Source organism: Apus apus, chromosome 1 (assembly GCF_020740795.1).
Source record: "Apus apus isolate bApuApu2 chromosome 1, bApuApu2.pri.cur, whole genome shotgun sequence".
NCBI classification, from domain to species: domain Eukaryota; kingdom Metazoa; phylum Chordata; class Aves; order Apodiformes; family Apodidae; genus Apus; species Apus apus.
Genome location: NC_067282.1, coordinates 156,273,530 through 156,294,747, shown reverse-complemented (window position 1 = coordinate 156,294,747; position 21,218 = coordinate 156,273,530). Strand labels below are relative to the sequence as shown.

The window sequence follows — 21,218 nt, the reverse complement described above, 5'->3', positions numbered from 1 at the left end:
GAAATTGCTGATTTACTGAGGAGACAACTGTTATCCTGAGGGTTGTTTTTTTTTTATTTTTCATTTTCCAGTATACAGTAAGATATTAATGCCACAGTATAAACAACTTATCTCTATAATGTTTTAAAATAGTTTGTCCATAGTAGTCAGGGATACTCTTCTTCACAAGCATTTATTTTTTGTGAAAGTACTGTTGAGCCAATATCCAGGTTTTAATTTAGTTCTGTTTATGAATATGGAAACTTTTTAGGTATGAGTATAAATGGTAACAGAATGAGCAAGGTTAGACACGTGATTGTTCTGGACGTTGGCAGCAGCCTTCTTGAGCAGCCTGTGTTTGATAGTTAGGATTTTGTAACATGCTTTAACTTTTTATCAGACAGTGACATCTAGCAATTTTGCCACAGCTATTTTACAAAAAAAAAAAAAAAAAAAAAAAAGCAATCAAAATAGCAGAATCCCTATCTGAGGTCATGGGTGTCCTGTGGTGCTTGAGAGTAGGTGTTTACCCAAAGAGGAGGGGGAGCGGGGTGGCTGTGGGGCTCCCTGGATGTCCACAGCAGCAGGAGTCTTGGTAGCTATTGAGCTTGGCAGGGTTCAGAGCTGTAGCCTCAGCCCAGCACACCCATGGCTGAAATTAATTCACTGAAAGAGGGATGAAATGAAAGGAGAGGGAATGCCTTTTTCATCTCATTTCACAGACAGTAGATCTCTCACATTTCCTTGGCTCCTGCCAAATACTTCCTGTCTACTGTCACTCTCAGCAACTTGTGTGTAGTGAGCTGGATAGTTTTCCTTGAAGAGCTGACAACACCAGCAAGACCTGTTGTTCATTTCACCTAGAAGTATCTCAGCATGCATACTTCAAACAGAAGCTTTTTTAGTACCAGTTCTGCAGCAGAAACAACTTTTGTGTTTGTTTCCCACACCCACAGCTACATGGAGTGTGCCTGAAGGGAGTAGTATCACCATCTGTACAAAAGGAAAGGACTGTTGTTAATTCTTCCACATATATCTGGCCAGAACTTACTGCTGCTACCTGACATTTCCCTTTACTATATGCTTAGAAAAGCTAAGGAATAAAATAGGTGTAGATAATATAATTATCTCATTATTAGATACGATATTTCCACCTTAAAGTCAAGTTACCACAGCAGTAAGTGAAGTTGTTCGTACTTCAGTGCTGTTTTATTCATCCTTAGTTGTTAAAATGGGCCCTTACATCTCCAGTGCTGCCAATATGTGGTGCATCCCAGATTTCAGTTAATCTCATCAGCTGGCTGTTACGGAGATCTTAGTCCCTAGAAATAAATGAGAAATAGTCATTTGAGGGGAATTGCATGATTCTGGTTTCACTCTGCTTTGAAGCACGTGACAGTATGAAGGCACAGATTTGGCACAATTGCAAAGGCACTCATTAATCAACAGATGTGGTACTGTGATTTTAATTACACTTCTGTTGGAATTTAGAGTTCATAGTTATTTTAGAAGAGTAATTTAAGGTCCTTAGAATTTATAGCAATTGGAAAGAGGCAGGACTTACTATATTTATATGCTCTGGGACCATGTAAATCAACAGAAACAGTTGCAGTGATCTCTGGAGGCTTTGGATCCCCAAGTTCACACTTCAGTGCATAGCTGCTTTCCTTCAGGTTGTGCACAAATTGCTCAAGTTTATTCTACTTGCATGTGTTTATAGGACAAAAAGAGAGAGAGAAATCTTTATTTATAAAGTGATTGTAAAGGTACCTAAATGAACCTAAAAGCAAAAGTACTGCCTGAGTAACTTGCATGTTACTCCATGTTTACATTAAATGACTTGACTGCAAGCTGGCAACTCTCTTCCAATCTCCTTTCAGGCCTTCTTCCCCACCACATTGCTCCTGATAAAACAGGAGGGCTTCATGTGTTCAAAACACCTGTTGGAAAGCTCTATCTCCCTCACAACTTTTTTCTGTCATGAGAAAAGCTCTGTATAGGATTTCTTTCTGACCTGCAGAAGTACTAATGAAGATAGGTAGGTTCTTGGCTTGAATCCAAATGTGTCTCTATTCTAGCTTCATGATTTCTTTCTATGTATTCTGAAAGGAAAATGTTATTTAATTAAGGCCATGAAACATAGAGAAATTCAAAATATCACATTTTATGGATCTGAAATCAGACTTTGGAGCTGTTAGATGGAAAGGCTCCACAGGATAAGAGGTGAAGTTTATAATGAATGTTTGTCAAATACAGGGATGGAATGAAGAAGTATTCACCCTTGGATGTAGAGAACGAAATAAAAAAATAAGTACTGAAGAATGTTAGGTTTACTTCACTACTTTGAACTATGTACATGGAGAAAAATATGTCATAAATATTCAGTGAAAGTAAGCTCAAAAATGTGAATTTGCTCTCTCAGTGGAGCAGGCACAGCTTGACATCTTCGGTGTCAGAGAAATAACTAGGCTAAAGGGTTCACTAGCATTCTAATGTCAGGGCTCAAAAAGTGATTTCCAGTCTGTCTTGTAAAAAGACCTGCTGACCTGGTCAGAACTGAGTGTATTATCATTAATTTACCACCTCTTTAGCATGTAAATTTGACTCAGTGTTGAATGGCAGAAGAATAAAGAAAACATAGAATCATAGAATCATAAAATTATTGGAATTGGAAGTGACCTTAAAGATCATCTAGTTCCAGCCCCCCTGCATGGGCGATCACGTTTCTCAGAGCCCCTTCTAACCTGGCCTTTAACACTTCCAGGGAGGGGGCATTCACAACTTCTTAGAGCAACCTGTTCCAGTGTCTCACTATCCCCACAGTAAATTATTTCTTCCTATTGTCTAACCTAAATCTCCCTTCTTCCAGTTTTAATCCATTGCCCCGTGTCCTCTCACTACAAGGCCTCGTAAAAAGTCCCTCCCCAGCTTTCCTGTAGTGCCCCTTCAGGTACTGGAAGGCCATGATCAGGTCTCCCCAGAGCATTCTCTTCTCCAGGCTGAACAACCTCAACTCTCTCAGTCTCTTTTCATTGGAGAAGTCCTCCAGCCCCCACGTCATCTTTGTGGCACTCCTCTGGACTCTCTCCAACAGTTCCATGTCCTTCTTATGTTGGGATCCAGAACTGGACATAGAACTCCAGGTGGGGTCTCATGAGAGCTGAATAAAGGTGGAGAATCACCTCTCTTGACCTGCTGGCCACAATTCTTTTGATGCAGCCCAGGACACAGTTGGCTTTCTAGGCTGCAAGCACACATTGCCAGCTCATGTTGAGCTTCTCATCCATCATCATCCTCAAGTCCTTCTCCTCTGGACTGTTTTAAATCCATTCTCCACCCAGCCTGTATTTGTGTTTGGGATTGCTCTGAGACGGGTGCAGAACCTTGCACTTTGCCTTGTTGAACTTCATACAGTTTGCACGAGCCCACTTCTCAGGCTTGTCAAGATCCCTCTGGATGGCATCCCTTCCCTCTAGTGTGTTGACCTCATCACACACTTTGGTGTCATCAGCAAACTTGCTGAGGGTGCACTCAATGCCACTGGCCACATCACCGGCAAAGATGTTAAACAGCACCAGTCCAAGTAGAGGTCCTCAGCCTTCTCAATGTCCTGCATGGCCAGGTCTCCAGTTTCCTTCTGAAGTGGGCCCACATTTTCCTCATCTTCCTCTTATTGCTGACATACCTGCAGAAACTTTTCTCGTTGCTCTTAACATCCGTGGCCAGGTCCAACTCTGTGCTTTTGCCTTCCTTACCCAATCCCTTCCTCCTCTGACAACTTGTCTGTACTCCCCCGAGAATACCTGTCCCTGCTTTCATTCTCTTTATACCTTGTTTTTACATTTAACTGTGTCCAGAAGCTCTTTGCTCATCCAAACAGGCCTCATGGCTCTCCTGCCTGCCTTCCTCTTCCTTGGAACACATAGCTCCTGGGCATGGAGGAGATGATCCTTAAATATAGACATGCTTTCCTGGACTCCCCTCTCCTCCAGGGCTTTGTCCCATGGTACCCTAACAAGCAGATCCTTGAAGAGATTAAGATCTGCTCTTTTGAAATCGAGGGTAGTGAGCTTGCTTCACTCCTTGACAATTTTTGCCTTTTCATACACTGCTGGTAAACTCAAATTATTAGTATCATTTGGTCAGTATCATTCAGCAGAGTATGAGCTCAACTCACACAGATACTGCTCACATTGGAAAACTTTTATATCCATCTGAAAACTGGTGATTTTGTCCATTCCAAACCAAGTGTTTCTTTCTCTTTACCGCCTCCAGCCCTAGAGCCTTGGGCCTTTTCCTCCTCTCTGTGAAAGTTTGACCAAAGATTTTTTTCTGGTAGGATAATGGAGCCAGCAGTGCTGGCTCACTGTGTTCTTTGTCTCTGGACAGATCAGAAGTTTCATCATGAGGACAGAAGTGGGTTTTCATCAGCAGCTATTCTCAGATTCAGTTGATCTGCAAGTTTAAGTTGTCTGCAAAGTAGCTGGAGTGCAAGAATATAATCGTGCTTCATTCTTTAAAACTAATCTTGCAGAGAATCTCTAAAAATCTTCTTTGTAATAATGATAATTGCATATTGATTTGTAAAGCATTCTAATCTGACCATCAGCCTACTTTTCACAAAACCATCAACCACAGGACAATGCATGCAGCCTGCTCCTATGGTGATGAGTTCAGCAGGTTTTTTGTGTGCTTGATGTATTCTTTAACACATAAATAAAGGTTTGGTTGTGTTTGGGAGGAAGAAAAATGCGAATGCATATGTAACAAATGGCAGCTTCCTGGCCACTTTGCTGTTAGTTTTACAGCAATATAGCTAACAAATGAGGATTCATTCAGGCTGTTTTCCTCAGATCGGTGCAGGAAGATACATAAAGATATTTGTTGGACCTAATTTGCACTTTACTCTCCACCTATGGTAAAATCATGTGATTAGTTTTCCAGTAACTGAGCTAAGAAAGTAATAATCAAATGAAAAGGAACTGTATTGGAGAATAATCTCTGATAAAGTAATTTCTTAGAAATCATTTGGGCCCAAATAATGTTTACTGTTATATCAGTTTTAGAGATAAAACTTATTTCAATGCAAGTATTTGGGAAGTACAGTGACACAGTCAAAAGGCAAAAAAAAGCCAGCAGTTTCCCAAACACAGAGAACGAGCCTTTTAAAATTACTCAGTGTTTCCTTGCTGAGATCCTCAGTCATTTCACCATAAATCATGGTCAGTGAAATTTTAAATTCATGTTACAATTTCATTCATGAGGTAGGTCCCTCAGTGTGGATATAGAAGCCTAGCTGCAGACTTTTCTTCAGGAAATTCTGACTCTGCTCTCTAATCTACTCTTCAGATATAATAGAAATATTTATTCTCTATTAACAAGCAAGATTAAGCAGATTTATTCTAATTAGCAGGTAACTTCACTGTGTTCTGTTTTTAAACAGACGGTACTTTGGTGAGAAAATTGGGCTGTACTTTGCCTGGTTAGGCTGGTACACAGGGATGCTCTTCCCAGCTGCCTTCATTGGATTGTTTGTCTTTTTGTATGGAGTCACCACTTTGAACCACTGCCAAGTCAGGTAACGTGGGCACTTTTATTAGGGAGGTTACAGCTGTGGGTTGCTATGAATAATTTAGGAGATCTTAATATGAATTGTTATTTGTTTCATTTTGAACTGCTGAATGAAAAGATTGTGCTTAGGTCCCAGTATCGGGCTTCCTTTATTTTGTGCTTCTGAATTGGAATTAGAGGCAATGTTTCTTACCCAGCTTCAGTTGCTGATGATGCTCTCAATTGATCATGAAGTAGGGAAAAAGTAGGACTTCTTTGTTACTGTTTTAATAGACTTGAAGGATAGTTCTAGCACTCTGTCCACAAGGCCTTTCCCAAAGATCCACCACAGGGGGCATTAGCTAGATGAAGAACCCCCTGGACCTTCTGTTGAGTGCTGCATCCTTACATTCTTGCACGGTTAAGACAAGTCACAAGAATAAGTCAAGCTTAACTTTATCTCAAACTTAACTTTACCCCTCAGCCTCCTACTACCAAAGGTCACTTCTGACTCAAGGAGAAGCTGGAAATGGTAAGGAGATATTGCTAGGCTGGCCCTGAAGAACTGTCTTCTGTGGTCATAATTGTTAACTCTGAAGTCTTAGACAGTCAACGAATATCAACCATATACATGCAGTTATTAACATCTTGGCTTCAGTTACTGAATCAGTATTGTTTAATAAGTAACTGAATATTAGTAACATTTATTTATCCATTTTAAGGCTGATTGTTGTACATTAAACTATTAAATTTTGTCTTTTCTGTTTTTCCAGTAAAGAAGTCTGCCAAGCTACAGATATCATCATGTGTCCTATATGTGATAAATACTGTCCCTTCATGAGGTTGTCAGACAGCTGTGTTTATGCCAAGGTATTTTTTAAATTATGCAAATAAAAATACTTTCCTGGTAATACGCATTAATTTTGCCTTTTACATTTGCCTTTAGCGAACTTGTGTAAATAAAATCTTGAAAGGACAGATCAAGTTCAGCCAATATTAACATTCATTGTTTTTTACCAGGACTTAGCTTGGGTTGTAAAACAATGAATGCAATTTGCACTTTGAGATTCAGCAGTCCCAGAGGTTGTGTCCTGGATGTGCTACGGTGTTCTTGGCATCAGCCTTTATCTTATCATCCATCTTTTGTATGTGACTCCATAAAATGGATGCCTTGGGCCTGAAATGAGTCTCATACCTGATCTTGCCAGGGGTCAGTCCCAGGCTAGGTTGGCAAATAGTCCTGTCAATTGACAGGTACGTTTCACATGTCAAGGGAAGGATCCTCAGCATTGTCAGGCTAGCTGTGCTCATGATCACATTAATTTTATTAACTGAAATTGGAAAATAAAGCTTTATTATCACAAACTGATCATGCTATTAATATATCCTTTAGGTAACCCACCTTTTTGACAATGGAGCTACTGTCTTTTTTGCTGTTTTCATGGCAGTGTGGGGTAAGTTTTTGTTTTGATACTAAGTAATTGATAAATCTTTTTCTTAAAGATTATGTTGTAACAGAGGCACACTTTTTTTTTCAGACACTGAGAAAAACAATATAGGTTTAAGTCTTTTCTGTTTCTGCAAAAGGAAAATGGAAGTGGTTGAAATCAGTTTTTTATGTGGCAATAATTTCAATTAAAATAAAAACATGAATGCAGTATCTAGTATCTATGTAGATAGTTAGATTCTGGTTGGTCTTGTAATTGTTTTTATAACTGTTGGCACTGAGACCTCTTCTCTGTTACTGTTCAGGGCTTCTCTTAGCTTAGGGCAGCTCAGTTTAGTGTCTGTACTAAAATGAATTAATGTAGTGTTTTTCCCACCTTGCAGAAAGGCAGTAAAGTTTAAATGCATGTAAGCTGGTTGTAATTAAAGCAAACCTCTGATGAAATAAACGGAAGATTTAGTTGAATGACAAATTGATCCAAGAGCAGTCTAACTGTTGCCATGGAGGCTGAATTTTGCCCATAGGACACTTCAATTTCTGGGTCAACTATTTTTCCTAGTGTGGTATTGTAGGCAGAATCGAAGCCAAGAGGAAACAATAATTTCTACCAGCACAGAAAGTCCTTCAAACATGCCCTGAGCATGCCCAGGCTCTTAGCTGCTACCACGCAATTTGGAGAGGAGGTTAACGCCTTTAGAAAATGGCTCAATGAGGTGCATCAAGAAAGACATCCACCTCACAGCTCCAGGTGCTTGAGCTGTCCTGATTTAGCCATTGTTCACCTGTTCTTACTCACACATCTCCAACTTTGGAAAAGTGTCCAAGTATTTTTTATAATCTCCATTTTAAACTGCAAAACTCCTCAGTGAGGCACAGGAGATATCCATGAGGCAACATCAGAGCTATCAGGATGATTCAGGTTAGCCTACCAGTCTGTCTCAGCTCCTTTCTCCAAACCTATGTCTTTGTCTCAGTTAACTTGTTAAATTAGGTCATATAGCAAACAAACCTATTCATGCCATTTCATGTAATATTGACCATATTAAAATATCACTAATTACATTAAGAAGAAAATCCGCAGACCATACAGGTTTTATGTCTCTCCTTGTTATTTTAGCTTGTTTTTAGAGCTACACCAGAGCTGAGAATCAACAAAAATTTCTAAACTTTACAGATTTTTTGGTATGTTTATTCAGCTTTTCCAACCTCTTTCTCTGTGTGCTCACTGAAGTTGAGAATTTCCAAGGCAGTCTAGAGGCAGGGACTTCCATCCCTGGAGATGGAAGGAGATTTGATGGGTTAACATTCTGAACATTTATGTTGCTGATCCTAGCTGTTGGTGATTGTGACTTTGGAGTGCAGTTTTTTGCACCAGTGCTTTTGTTCCTTCTTAACAGCAACACTCCTGTCAGGAAACAGCTGTGCTTACATCATTGGACCTGTGTCTTTGCACTGCCCAGATCCAGGGCTGTAGGAAAAGCAGCTCTAAGTGAGGGGAGTCCCTCACTCAGGTAGCTGTGCCTGGTCCTGCCTCATGGTCACTGCCTGGAAGAAGGCTGAGCAGGCCGAGCATGCCAGCCTACCAGATGTTGTAGGTCTTTTCCTATTCCTGTCCCTGGTTGACAGGAGCTGCACCTCATCTTGCCTCTCCTTCCTCCCACTGCTTCAGCACCACGGTCAGACTCCCAGATCCTATTCCCTCTGGGAATATCTCCCCAGCAGCCTGCCAGGACCAGCCAATTAGCTTCTCATCCATGCATCTCCAGCACATAAACCTGCAGAGAGACAGGAGAGAATATAATAAATGCTGCCACCTGGGTTATTGGGGAAGTGGAGAAGAGATTGGAAGACAGTAGCTGGGGTGAGAGCTTTCCCTACCACTGCTGTCGGCTTACACTGTGCTTGTGAGCTTGCTGCCAAAAGGGATGTAGAAGCAGCATCAGGAAGAAGGTTGTGAGTGTAGGGTAATGGTTTGTGGAATGGGGCCATCCTATGACTTCACTCAAACTGTATTTTCTTAAATAAGACTTTGCTTGGACGACAGTGAGACTGTGGAGATCTTTTCCATACAGCTGGGGTTAAGCAGCATTAGAACAAAGAAAGCCACACTTCCCAGGTATCTTCTGGAGCTGTATTTACAAGTTGGTTTGTCACCTGTCTTAAATAGATTTTCAGTCTGCAGTAAGCCTCTTAGTGGCTGCAGGCATCACCATCATCTCAGTAAATCATAGAGGAAGAGAAGAAACAATTATAGCAATTTGACTGCGAAAATGTTGTTTTGTTATTTTTTTTTTTCTGTCAGCAAGGAACAACTGACAAGTGCATGACAAATTGGCTGTGAAAAGTCCAGCCTTCTGCATGATCCAGCTTGACAGACACTAGAACATAAAATAATGATGGCAGGGCTTTTAAAAAAAGAGAATGAATACAAAACAAAGCATCTAGAATTGTGTTACCTCATTAGCCTGAACTTAGCCATTGTCTTATTATCTAAAGTACCTTCTTCACTATCTTTAGATCCATTACTGAACCACCATCTTGAGGGAGAAGCCTCAGCCAGTTGTCTGTGGCTTTCCAAACCAGACATGGTCAGGCTGGGTGTTCCATGAAGAGGCAGTCTGTGTGGTGCTTTCCTCCTTTGACTTTAAAGACATCTTTAATTGATGGTCAAAGTGGGTTGCTCACTTTTTAAACACAAGTACAATATTTCTCCAAATTATGAGCAAACTCCTGTGGCCAGGCTAGGGGGAAGAATTACCACAAAAATATCAGTATGGGCTGCTTGATTTGTGGAGCAGCAATGAGCCTGGCTGTAGGACTCTGAAGCACAGGGACTCATCTTTTCAAATGCTTCATTGTGGGAAAAGTGGGTCCCATCAAAGTAAGGGTGGAATTGCCACATGCACCAGGAGATAATGGAATAGAAACACACTTTTCTTCAAAAAATATATTAATCCATCACCTCACTTACTGTATTTCAGCTCTGTTTAAGCAAAGTTCTATATAAGAAGTAAAAGTAACTGTTACAATAAGAAAAAAATACATAATACTTGTTAAAGTATATCCAAAAAACATAAGACTTAAGACAACCTTCATTTTAAACTGATGTAGCAAAGGACAGAAGATAATCTCACTTTGGTACATTAAAGGAGTTCATGGTAATTTGTATAAGCTTTTCTGTACTGGAGCTTCTGCTGAAAGGAAAAACACTTTCAAAAGGATTGAAGCTATAAATATCTGTGGCTTATAGGAAAGAGTAAGTCCCTTAAAAAGTCCACTAATACTTTTTTTTTTCTCTTGGTAAACAGATTGTCATTGATGCTTACTGGGATGTCATCATCTCAGAAGCTGGAAAAGTATTTTTCCTTTTGAGAATCTCCAGTATTTATTATATTTTCCAGTTGTTCAGAGGTTTCAAAAAGAGGACAGCAATAGCATTTTGTGTGTTTCTGTGCTAGAGGGAAACACCTACAGTTTGCTCTTTATGTAAGCCTTGAGATATGTTGAGCTTGATTAAAGGGTAGGTCCTATTTCTAGGAAAAACTCTTCTCTTTTTACTGTCTGAACTGGATTCTTACCAAAGACAGAAAATGACTGAAGGATATTCATTCTAAATAAATGCTGCATACATTTGAAATGTAAAAAAACTATTCTCAGATTAAAAATTAGGTAAATTTGAGAATCATTTGACTTCCAGCACATTGCTGTAAACCCAGATGGAACTGGAGCTTTTGCTATTCCAGCTGAAGTACTGGGGAAAGCTATTGCAAAGATGTCACTGTCTAGATGTTTCCGGAAGCTCCAAAGCTCTGTAACTGTCCAACAGGAGAGTCCAGCTATTAATCATTTCTCATGCTTTGCAAGAGACAAGGTGGCCTGATGGTAGGTTCTCTGTCTCTGTGTATATTTGGGGGATTAAGGGACAACAGAAAAGTCCCTTTTGAAATTTATTCTTGTCCATCTAGAAGCATGTTTCTTTTATAAAGTAAGTATCTTTAGAACACCTGCTGAGAGACGAAGTTGGGAGGGGGTAAAAAAAGGCCTGGCATGAAGAATTCAACACTTTTTTCAAGTAATAAGAAATGCCAACATAACACGTTTTCTCTAAATATATCAGTTAGTCTAATAAAAAATATTAGTTTCCTACAAACTTTCCTCTAGCATAAAATGTTCACATTGATCTGTTTTCTGAAGAGAATATTCCTGCAAAATTCCTAGTATATAGAATCTATTCCAGAAGTCAGCACAGACATATTAAATGGTGTTCTGAAACAGAATAGGGAGAGAATTTCTGAGAGAAGGTCAGGATTAAGCTGCTTGCTTCAAGAGGCCATTTGCATTACTAGGCAAGATCACAGCTTGCTTCAAAAGCATCTGAGGAAATGATGTTAAGACAGCTCTTTGTACAAGTGGATGTTGAGGAGTGAGCTGCAAGGTTGAGCTCTGAAGCAGGGCAAGCATAGTATAGAAAAATCTAGCAAAGGATCTGGGAGTTAAGGCCAATGAGAAATTCAAAATGCCAAGCAAGATTTTTGGTTAATTCTCAGAGTCTGGTTTAAACATACCAATTGGAAAAAGGGAGAACGATGCATACAACTGTGCCCTGTTGAGCTGTACAAGTAGGAAAAGAATGCTGATGTGTAGGGCTTTAGGGTAATAGTGATTACCTGACTAGAAAAGAAGCAGAGAAATTTCAAAATGCAGTAAGTTTCAGAAGACAGTGAATCAATCAAAGATGGTTATTTATATCACATTTTAAAATATCTGTCAAGGGAAAAGTGCATACTGACCTGGGTAGAGGGAGAAAAGTGTAGCACAGTAAAAGCTAAAAGAGTGCTGTGCAGATCTTCCTATTTGCTACTTAATGAGTTGGAAACAGCATTCTAAAGAAGCCTCAGGAACTGCACATCCTCTGACAGGTGCTAAATATACTAAAAATAATATGTATAGACTCCTCACCCTAGGTGTGTGAAAAACAAGAAAGAAAAAAACATCTCTGAGAGGTTCAGACCTGTGGACTCCTACACCCACTCAAGTGCTGCTTCCAGTTGCTTTTTGAAATGTTGTAATAATTCCAGCTTGTTTCTCCCAGGTCTCTGAAAAGTTCAGGGCTGCTTGTTTAGCCTGTACAAAATAATTCAATACGAGTTGATAGGAGAGAAGCAGCTCCACCAGAAAACAAGTCAAGGAATGAACAAAGTGGTGGTTCAGCAGCAGTGGAACCTCATTAGCACTTACTAGTTTTGCTAATCCAAACCAATCATACTGCAATTATTTTAAAAAGTCTGATTACCTGCTGTAACATAACTCCAGCTTTACGAAAAAGGACTACATGATATATGAAAATGCCTTAAAACCACATATCTGCCAACTTAAACATGCCTTTGATATCTTACCTTGTCTGCTCATAGTGTTCATTTTCTAAGCATATCTTAGCTGCATTGGCTAAAATATTAAAATATAAAAATTCACTTTCAACAAATTTATGCCAGTGCTTAGTATCATGTCACATCATTATCAATATGCTGAGGTAAAGGAGACCCTTTTAGGACTGGATGGGGAACACATTGCCAGGCTATTTTGACACTGCTACAGCTGATGCTGTGCTAGCTTATGAACAAAGAGGTTTGTGTTCTCTGTGTTTATCAGCCTGATGCTTTCCACTGAGCAATAAAGGGAAGAGCCAAATCTCAGAGTGGGAGAGGAAGCCTTTGCATTGATTTGTGTTAGATTTGGCAGCTTCTACACTCTTTTAACGAAACAAATAAAAAACAAACAAACAAACAAACAAAAACCCTGTAACTATAAACAGGCTCAGTATTAATCTCCAGAATATGAACATATTATTTTATGACTGAGTTCTTTCTTGATTGTTCTTTCCATCACATAATGGACACACAGGCATGTACAGCCATAGTATGCTACCCTGAGCTCTGTCAATGAGGACTGTACAATACAGAATGTTTGCCTGTTCTGATTTGGTTTGGTGAGGTTTTTTGTAGCAGGGGAAGGGCCCCAGGAGTGGCTCCAGTAAGAAGCTGAGAAGCTCCCCCTGCTGCAAAACCAGTCAAGGAGCCATTAGACAGACAATAGATGCACCTTGGCGATTGACATACAAAAGAATCAACATAATACCTTGAGCAGAGAAGCATTTGAGGGGAGAAGAGCTGTGCTGGACTGTGCTGGTGGTTAGTGAGGAAGAAGACGAAGAAGGTGCCCAAGCAGAAGTTTCCCTGCAACCCATGGCGAGATGGCAGCTGTCCCTCTGCACTCATGGAGAAATGTGGTGGAACATTCCCTGAAAGCGCCAGAAGGGGTGAACTTGGTCAGTGGACTTGGATTTTGTGTCCAGAGGATTTGCTGCCAGTGGACTCTGATTACGCAGCTGTGGAAGACCCTGGCACCAGGGGAGTTTGTTCCCAAAGGAGCCCGTGACTCTGTGGGAAGCCCAGGCTGGAGCAGCTCCAGACCTCGTGGGAAGGACTCATGGAGAAGGACTCATGGAGGACTCTCTCCTATGAGCAGGACCCTGTGGGGAAGCAGGGAAGGACTGTAAGGAATCCTTCTTCCTGAGGAGGAAGGAGCAGCAGGAACCACCAGCCTGTGACCTGACTCTAAACCCCATCCCCTGTCCCCCTGTGCCGCTGGGGGGAAGGAGGGAGAGAAACCGGGAACAAAAGGATTTGGGCCCAGGAAGAAGGGAGGGGTGGGGTAACATATGCAAGTCCTGCTCTTTGTGTTGTCTGTGTCCTGTATGTGTTTGATTATTGTGAAATTAAATTATTATTTTTTCCCCAAGTTGAGTCTGTTTAGCCTGGGACCTTAATCAGTGAAGAACCCTCCTTGTTCTTTGTCTCAACCCAGGAGCTTTGTCCTCCTCATCCCAGAGTGTGGGATGTTCCTTTTGTTGTCGTTTTGTCCCAAACCACGACATTGTCAGATGTTAATACCACACCACGCATACACACTCTTGTAGTGTAAAAGAAATTGTTTGGATTAGAAAGGTGGAGGTCAAAATTTTCCATTTCTTCAGTAGTACTCTACAAATTTTAACATGAACGGGAATGTGTTTTCCTTGGGATTCTGGTTTCTGTGTATTGTAAATGGCCTTCAAAGATGGAAAGGTGCTGCTGTTTCTACAATAGCCCCAAGAAACCTTTAGCTTCATCAGAAATCTGCTATATCTAGACATGATAACTCACAGGAACAATTTTATTCTTTGTGAGTCCTCCTTTGGTTGTTTAGAAATTAAGCATACTCATTTAGCACTAGATTAAATCTCTAAAGCCTCAATCATATTTCAAGCAAGCAAAGTAATCCTTAGAAGGCAATGCTTTTTGAAAGCAGTTTTGATCGTCAGCATGATTTGCTGTTCAAAGAAACCCATTTAGGCAAAGAAATGAAAACAATGTTATCACTTCATTCAACAGATCTGTTATAGCATTTGACATTTCCTTGACTTATAAACAATTTTATGTTTTCTTTCTATTTGCTCCAGCAACAGTTTTTCTGGAGTTTTGGAAAAGAAGGCGAGCAGTGATTGCTTATGACTGGGACTTGATAGACTGGGAAGAAGAAGAGGTTTGTAAAACCAAAAAGTACTCCTTAATCTTTAATACAAAAAGATTTGGTTAACAACGTGAGCATGTTTTCCTTTTGGATTTGTTTTCAATTCATTTGTCACATCTTCATAAACTAGGAAACAAGCATTTTTCTCCTCAGAAGTTTCATCTGGAATGTGAAAAAACTTTTCACAGGCCAAACTGTCCTCTCTTTTTACACCTTTGTAAATCTAAATTCATTTAAACATATCAGTGGCTGTTACTGTGGATGATGTCAAGAAAAACATGCACTTTGTGGGGAGCTAACAAATTTTGCTTTTGAACCCAGGGAAGTTCTTGACAGCCCAGGGTACCATGAGTTTTAACAAACAGGCTTTTATCCACTGTTTTAGGTAGCCAGTAAGAACAATGATGGAGAGAAAGCCTTGTGGGGCATGTACCAGCTTCTGAATGTTCAGATGCTGGTTACCTGAGTACACAGTGCTGTGGAGAGACTGAGGGAAATGAGCCAACTCAAAGGACTTTCATCCTCTCTTGATAGAGAAAATCTCCTTCAGGAGGAAACTAAACAGTGAAAAACAGCCTAAACCTCTTCTGGTGGTGCCTACTAGAAAGAAACAGCATGCTCTTGAGACTGAGAGCTAAGGTCAAAGAGGATCTATCAGGTTTTTTAATGCAGAAGAAAAGCAAGACTCAGTATGTGTGGCAGGAAAAAGTGCTTCTTGACTGGAATGTGGGCATGCAGGTGTGCACTGAGTCCACTCTCCAGAGTCTGCTCTGAAGCTCTCGTAGCGACCATAAGAGGCTGCTGTAGTAGTCACGGTTGAAGACTTACATATTGCTGCCTCTGTGGAAGAATTTCATTATTCTTGCCAGCAGAGAAACAGACTTCTGAGTTATGGGATTTTTCTCTCTAGGAGGCAATGTAGTTCAATGAGTCCATGAAATGGTGTAATTGCTCATTTACTGGTAGAATTTATTTTTTTTTTAAATGCTGAATGACCAAGAAAATATTCCAAGAACATAATATAAGATAACTTACACAAATGGAAATTGGTTTCTTTATATCAACAGGAACATAATTATTTGTGCACATATGCTGTTAGTTTTTGGTGATACTTCAGGACTATTGTCATAAATTTAGAAAATGCTCTAATACTGATTGAATTCTCCTGAGATCAACAGCTTCGTCTGGCCAGTGCTGACAAATCACAGAGATAAAACACTGAGATAGTCCTGCCTGAGGTTCAGATATTGATCAGGACTGAATTGCAATGATCATGTCCCCTCCTGGCTTGTTTCAAAAAGCCACTGCTGCTGCTGACAGCTAGGGCAGAAGACAGATATGCCAAACTGCAATTTCCAAGCCAGGATTGCAGCTCAGTGTCCCTAGAGTGAGAAAGAGCCTTTAAACTGACAAAATGCACAAGCAAGTACAGTATGAGGCCCTCTTTATGTTTTTCCCAGGAAACCTGGTCTTGCAGATGTTTATAGTTTGGGATGTTGTATATCTGCACCTTTCACCATTTAACCTACCTGGATTTGGGATTATGCTGATTTATAAAGCCATCCACCTGAATCTTCTATGATCAGTTCATTTACAGATATTGAATTTCCTGGTAAGGCTGTCCTTAAGTGATGCTTTGTGCTTTTTTTTGCCTTTCTGTTTTGGGTTTTTTTGGGTTGTTTGTTTTTGTTTTTTTGGGTTTTTTTGCTTTTGGTTTTGTTTTGTTGTTGTTGTTTTTTCACATTGTAAAACTAAGTTACTTCTGGCTGCTGTGGTAATGCTTGGAGGAGTCTTTTGCTCAGGTGTGAGCACAACAGCTCCAAGCCCATTCGGGACCACTCTCCACTCCTTTTCCCTCTCTTACTTATGCACGTGCTCAAACTCTGCTTACAATGTTGCTGTGACTACTGGAAGTCCATGTCCTCTTGAAGAGACTAGAGTAAAGCATTCCCATGGAAAATTCACTCTCAGCTTTTTAAGCTTTTTTGGAAGAGCATTACCATGCATCGGCAACTACGCCTTTAGCTGGAATAGGCACTGAAAGGACAGAAGACAATAGAGTTGCTAGCTTTTTCCTCTTCCAGCCAGAAAGCTTGAAAGACCTTCTGGTCATTGAATCTACCCTCATATAAATTTTGTGTGGTTTTTTTTAATGATGTCTATCAAATAACATTCTTTTTTATAAGAGATGCTTTTGTTTCACTGTCAAATTATTTCAGCTTGGCCTGCAGGACGACATATGCATGTCAGTAATTTTCAGAGGATACCTGCTCCCTGCTGATAGTCAGCTGCTCTTTTATTCTTACACCAGGCTTTTTCCAATTAGCTCTGTCAACAAGACCTCAGTCAGGTGCCTTGGGCAGTGGTGAGTGTACCTGCTTCAGAGCTATTCATTGCACCTTCTTACAGTTCTAGAGGGAATTTTGTAAGTCTGTACAGCAGGAGGTAGCAGTCTTTTCAAAAATAGTGTGCCAGATGGTACATTTATGTCTCAAGTTAGAGGTTAAAGTCAATAGGAGCTCAACTGGCTGTTTCTCAGAGATTCAGGTGACCAGTCATCAGAGCATCAGTATCTTACTCACATTTGTGACATCAGTTCCTCATTTGTTCAGCATTCAGTGGGATCCCAAGAGTGGGAGCTGATTGCCTGCCAGAGGTGACTTCTCTGAAGATCCTACAGCTGCCAGTGCCCATACCTACAACTCAGGAATGGCCTTTCCTAAAAGTCAGCTGCCTCCTCTTCTTGACCATGAGATGCTACACTTTTCTATTGGCACTGTGGTCTTTGTTGGACTTTGCACCTGAGACAGTCACAGTTTGGAAGCAGCTGTCCCAGGTTGTCACCGTTTGACTCAGGTCCGACAACAATGCTCTTGATCCCCTCAGAGATGGAATTTTGGACACTCCCAATTGATGAAAATGTGTAATCTGGGCTTAAAATCAAGCCCCACGTTGGGCGCCAAATTAATTGTCACCGTTTGACTCAGGTCCGACAACAATGCTCTCGATCCCCTCCCCCCCCCATCCAGTCAGGGAAGGAGAGAGAGAAAAGGAGAGAGACTTGGCTGGATTGAAAACTAAACTACACAGCTTTAATTAAAACACTAATGAATCACACAAGAAAATATATACAATTACATACAGATATATTCAGATATGGGCAAAAGCCTCTCACCTCCCCCCACCCGCCGCAACTCCCACAGCACTCCCCTGAACTGGGAAGAGTCCCGAGAAATCCCGGAGCCGCTGCTGGAGAAAACGGAGAGTTATGAGGGTCAGGAGGGCTCGAGCCTAAGGGTCGGCGGTGATGGATGAGCAGAGTCCTCCCCGGACGCCGGCCATGGACCGAAGAGAGCGGCGAGAAAAAGGAGGAAGCTGTCTTCTAAGATCTCTGTCCTTCCTCTGAGCTTACATAGATATATGGAATGGAATATCTTTGGCCAATTTTGCTGTCTGTCTAACTCAGCCTCCCATGGGGGGGGTCAGAGATCTCCCCATAGTGTCTGAGCCGGCGGAGTGAAGATGTAACCTTGAAACCTCAGTAGTTAGAAAAACATTCCACTGTCTTATCAGCCTAGCAGAACACACAGTTGCTAGTTACAAGAAAGCTTACTGAAGGAAAAAAAAATCAGTGAAAAGAAAAATTGGCTTAATCCTGGCTCAAACCAGGACACAGGTGAACAAGTGTTGAAATAATTTCCCTGTTCTTTAGTTTGAAGTCCACCTCTTCACTTTGCTGTTGCCTTCTGCTGCAAGCAGGATGACATGCAGATGATAGGCTTTGCAAGGATACTTACTTCTGGGGGTCCTACCATTGTCCCAGTGACCAAGATTCAGCTTTTCAATCTTTTACAAATCTCCTTTCTACATCTGGGCTATGTGGGACAAAATATTCTTGGACTAGGAAGGATAGGACTCCTGCAAGAATTCACCTGTTCCAGGACTCAAGACACCTATATAGAAAGATCAGGTGAAAGGATATATTTCACAAAGAAATATAGGGTAGGTCTTCTAGTGCACAAAGATCTGGCCTAAGGCAGTGCACATTAATCCATGTTTGATACTCCAGAAGTAAGTGTTGTTTCTCCTGTGAGTAAAGAATTTGAAAGATCCATGTTTGAGAAGCAGGAAGGAAGGAGTGCCATCTGTTTTATGGAGACTGAAAAAGACATATCCTGTGGAATTTTATTATGAAGTTGTGCATGTCTCCATAAGATGAAAATTTTACTCCTAAAAGTGCCGCTCTCTAATAAAATCACTGCTAATTAAATTTCCCCTCTACATTCTATTCAGTTATCACTGGACAAAATCAGCTGATTTCTTTCATTAGCTATTTCAAGAAAATCAATTAAAGAGTTCTAATTGCCTTTTTAAGTCACAAGCTTTTGTTAATGAAGCCTGTTATTTTTATTAACTTTATCTGCCATGTCTAGCTTTTGCTTGCTTTAATTTTCATTGTCTAATTGAAAAATAAGGTTTTGCTACAGAGGGAAATTTATCAATTCCTACCAACAATAGATCAAAAAATAAAATGATAAGGCTTCCTATCACTTTGTTATCACTTCTCTGTTGTAAATGAAGAGACAAAGAACTGAAACAGTGAAGACAATGGGAAGGAGAATTATATTTGTTCAGATATACACACTTGTGAATTCCTCACTGCTTTAGATTTTCATCCAAGGCAGACATGCTACAGCCCTTGCAGTGGTCCCCAGTCTGGAGAGATGTTCTGGCACTTTCAACCCTGCATATCTGGATTTCATTTTCTTGTGAATGAAGTGCAAGGTGGGAGACATGGAAAGTAACTGAGTCTTGGCTGGGTGTGCAACAAGAAACCAGTTGCACAGTTCCTGGCACTCCCAGCTGTAATAAAGCTTCTGTCACTATTTACAGTGGTTTTTTTCTTTTACTTCAGTGTCACTTTCTTTATGTCACTAACCTCAGTCAGATACAGTGTCATTCACTTTCTGCCCCAGGCTGTGCTCAACATTGCTGAGTGTCATTAAACAGCTTCAGTTTTGCATACAGATGTACATGTAAAAATATCATTTGCATTATCTGTATTGACCAGAGATCATAGTAGGTAGATTCATGGTGGATAAGGACTCCTCTATAGTGCAAACTGTGGAATATAGGCAAACTTTGACTTAGAAAGCTGCAGAGAGGAAAGGGTTTCTTCTATGTGACTGGGTAAGTCAGCTGGCAGAGCACAATCTACAGGGTGCAATTCTCAAGCTCCCTGCTCCAATGCTATTACACTTCGTCCTTTTGTATGTCCTTGAGTACAGAGGAATACTACTTGCGTTGTTTCTCTTGCTGAATTGTGGTCTCCTCAGAAGCCTTTAGCCCTGATATGGCAAGAAAGTTTGAGCAAGGAAGAACGAGCGAGGTGATATCCTGTCTCCACAGAAACATGTTTAACCTTTTTTTTTTCTATATAGCTAGTGTAGAGCTGGTTTCCTCAAGCACAAATTTAGTTACATAGGTATTGAAGCTGAGTATACATGCCCCTTAACCTATTTAATACCATGTTACCCAAGTGGTTGGTTGAATTTAGAAATTAACTATATTGAGACATTACCTTAAAAATTTGAGAGAATGAGACATTACCTTTTATTCTCTCCCCCACCCCACACACACACCCCCCTACCCCCCCCGGGAAATTCTACAAGAAGGTTGCAGGATTTTGGGTATCTTCTTTTTATTCACATTCTAAAGACTTGAACTGAGCAGCTAACATTCACCTATTTCCATGCAGTCATTTAAGATCCAGTCATTTATAAATTGGAGTCAGTCGAAGTTCAGTTAAATGCAGCTGAAGAGTTGGAAGTGGCTGAAATTGGTAAGCCGGTTCTTGGCTGTTACAAAGAAACACACAACAGAAGCCTGGTGGAAGAGCTGCAAAGACAGTTCACAGCTGCCTTTGTGCTGCCTTGTAGCCAGCCAGTTTTCCAGCATGCCTCAGAGCACTGTAAAATTTGATCTTATGTACCTGGACTGCCAGCAGCTGTGAGGGTCCCTTCTTTCAGACTGGTGCTTTCTCTATTCTCTGAGACCATTCCTGGTGTCCCACTTGGGTGAGGTGACACAGGAGGCTGGTGAACCTCCTGGATGTCAGAGAAGTGGGATAGCCCTACTGCAGCTGAAAACCATGAGGTCTTACCTGAACTCAGAGTGAACCCTGTCTTCTGACAGGGCTGTCAATAGGTGTAACCAAGCTTCAGACCAAGAAACCCCCAGGGTTTAACTTCAGAAGTAAGTTTTTATGGCAAAGCAGGGCTTAACAGTTCTGCTGCTGGAAGTTGTTCCTGCTAATAATATTGTCCACGTATAGGAAGCAATTGAGCAATAGTAAATGACTTGGCTACTTCTTTGAATGCTGAGAAACTTTTGCTGATCATGAGAAGCTAACTAATTAGGTAGCAAACAGCAGTAGGGAAAAGGGTGTGTTTTTTTCTTCTTGCTTTGATGTAGAATTCCAGCACCAATGGGATAATACCGTAAAACTGTGAAATCAGCCTTAACATTTTGAAATTATTTGGCTTACAGCATTGTTTAGATGAGTAGCTAATTGGGAATTTTACTAAATATTTCCAATATGGTTTAATGGGTACAGTGAATTATTCCAGTTCTCATGAAGGAGACCTGATTTCCCAGCTCAGCTTTTATAGTA

The 21,218-nt window shown here is 40.6% G+C and overlaps 1 protein-coding gene across 7 annotated transcripts in view; it reads left to right on the top strand.

Moving 5' to 3' along the window:
• The window catches only part of ANO4 (anoctamin 4), a 199,672-nt gene that overhangs the window by 147,333 nt on the left and 31,121 nt on the right, over positions 1-21,218 (top strand). For 6 of the 7 annotated variants that reach the window (XM_051636787.1, XM_051636778.1, XM_051636771.1 and 3 more), the window contains 4 exons: positions 5,423-5,557; positions 6,303-6,399; positions 6,923-6,983; positions 14,475-14,557. In XM_051636787.1, the coding sequence (XP_051492747.1) occupies positions 5,423-5,557; positions 6,303-6,399; positions 6,923-6,983; positions 14,475-14,557 (376 nt within the window). The remainder of the gene's footprint in view (positions 1-5,422; positions 5,558-6,302; positions 6,400-6,922; positions 6,984-14,474; positions 14,558-21,218) is intronic. The other variant, XM_051636805.1, reaches the window with a different exon arrangement.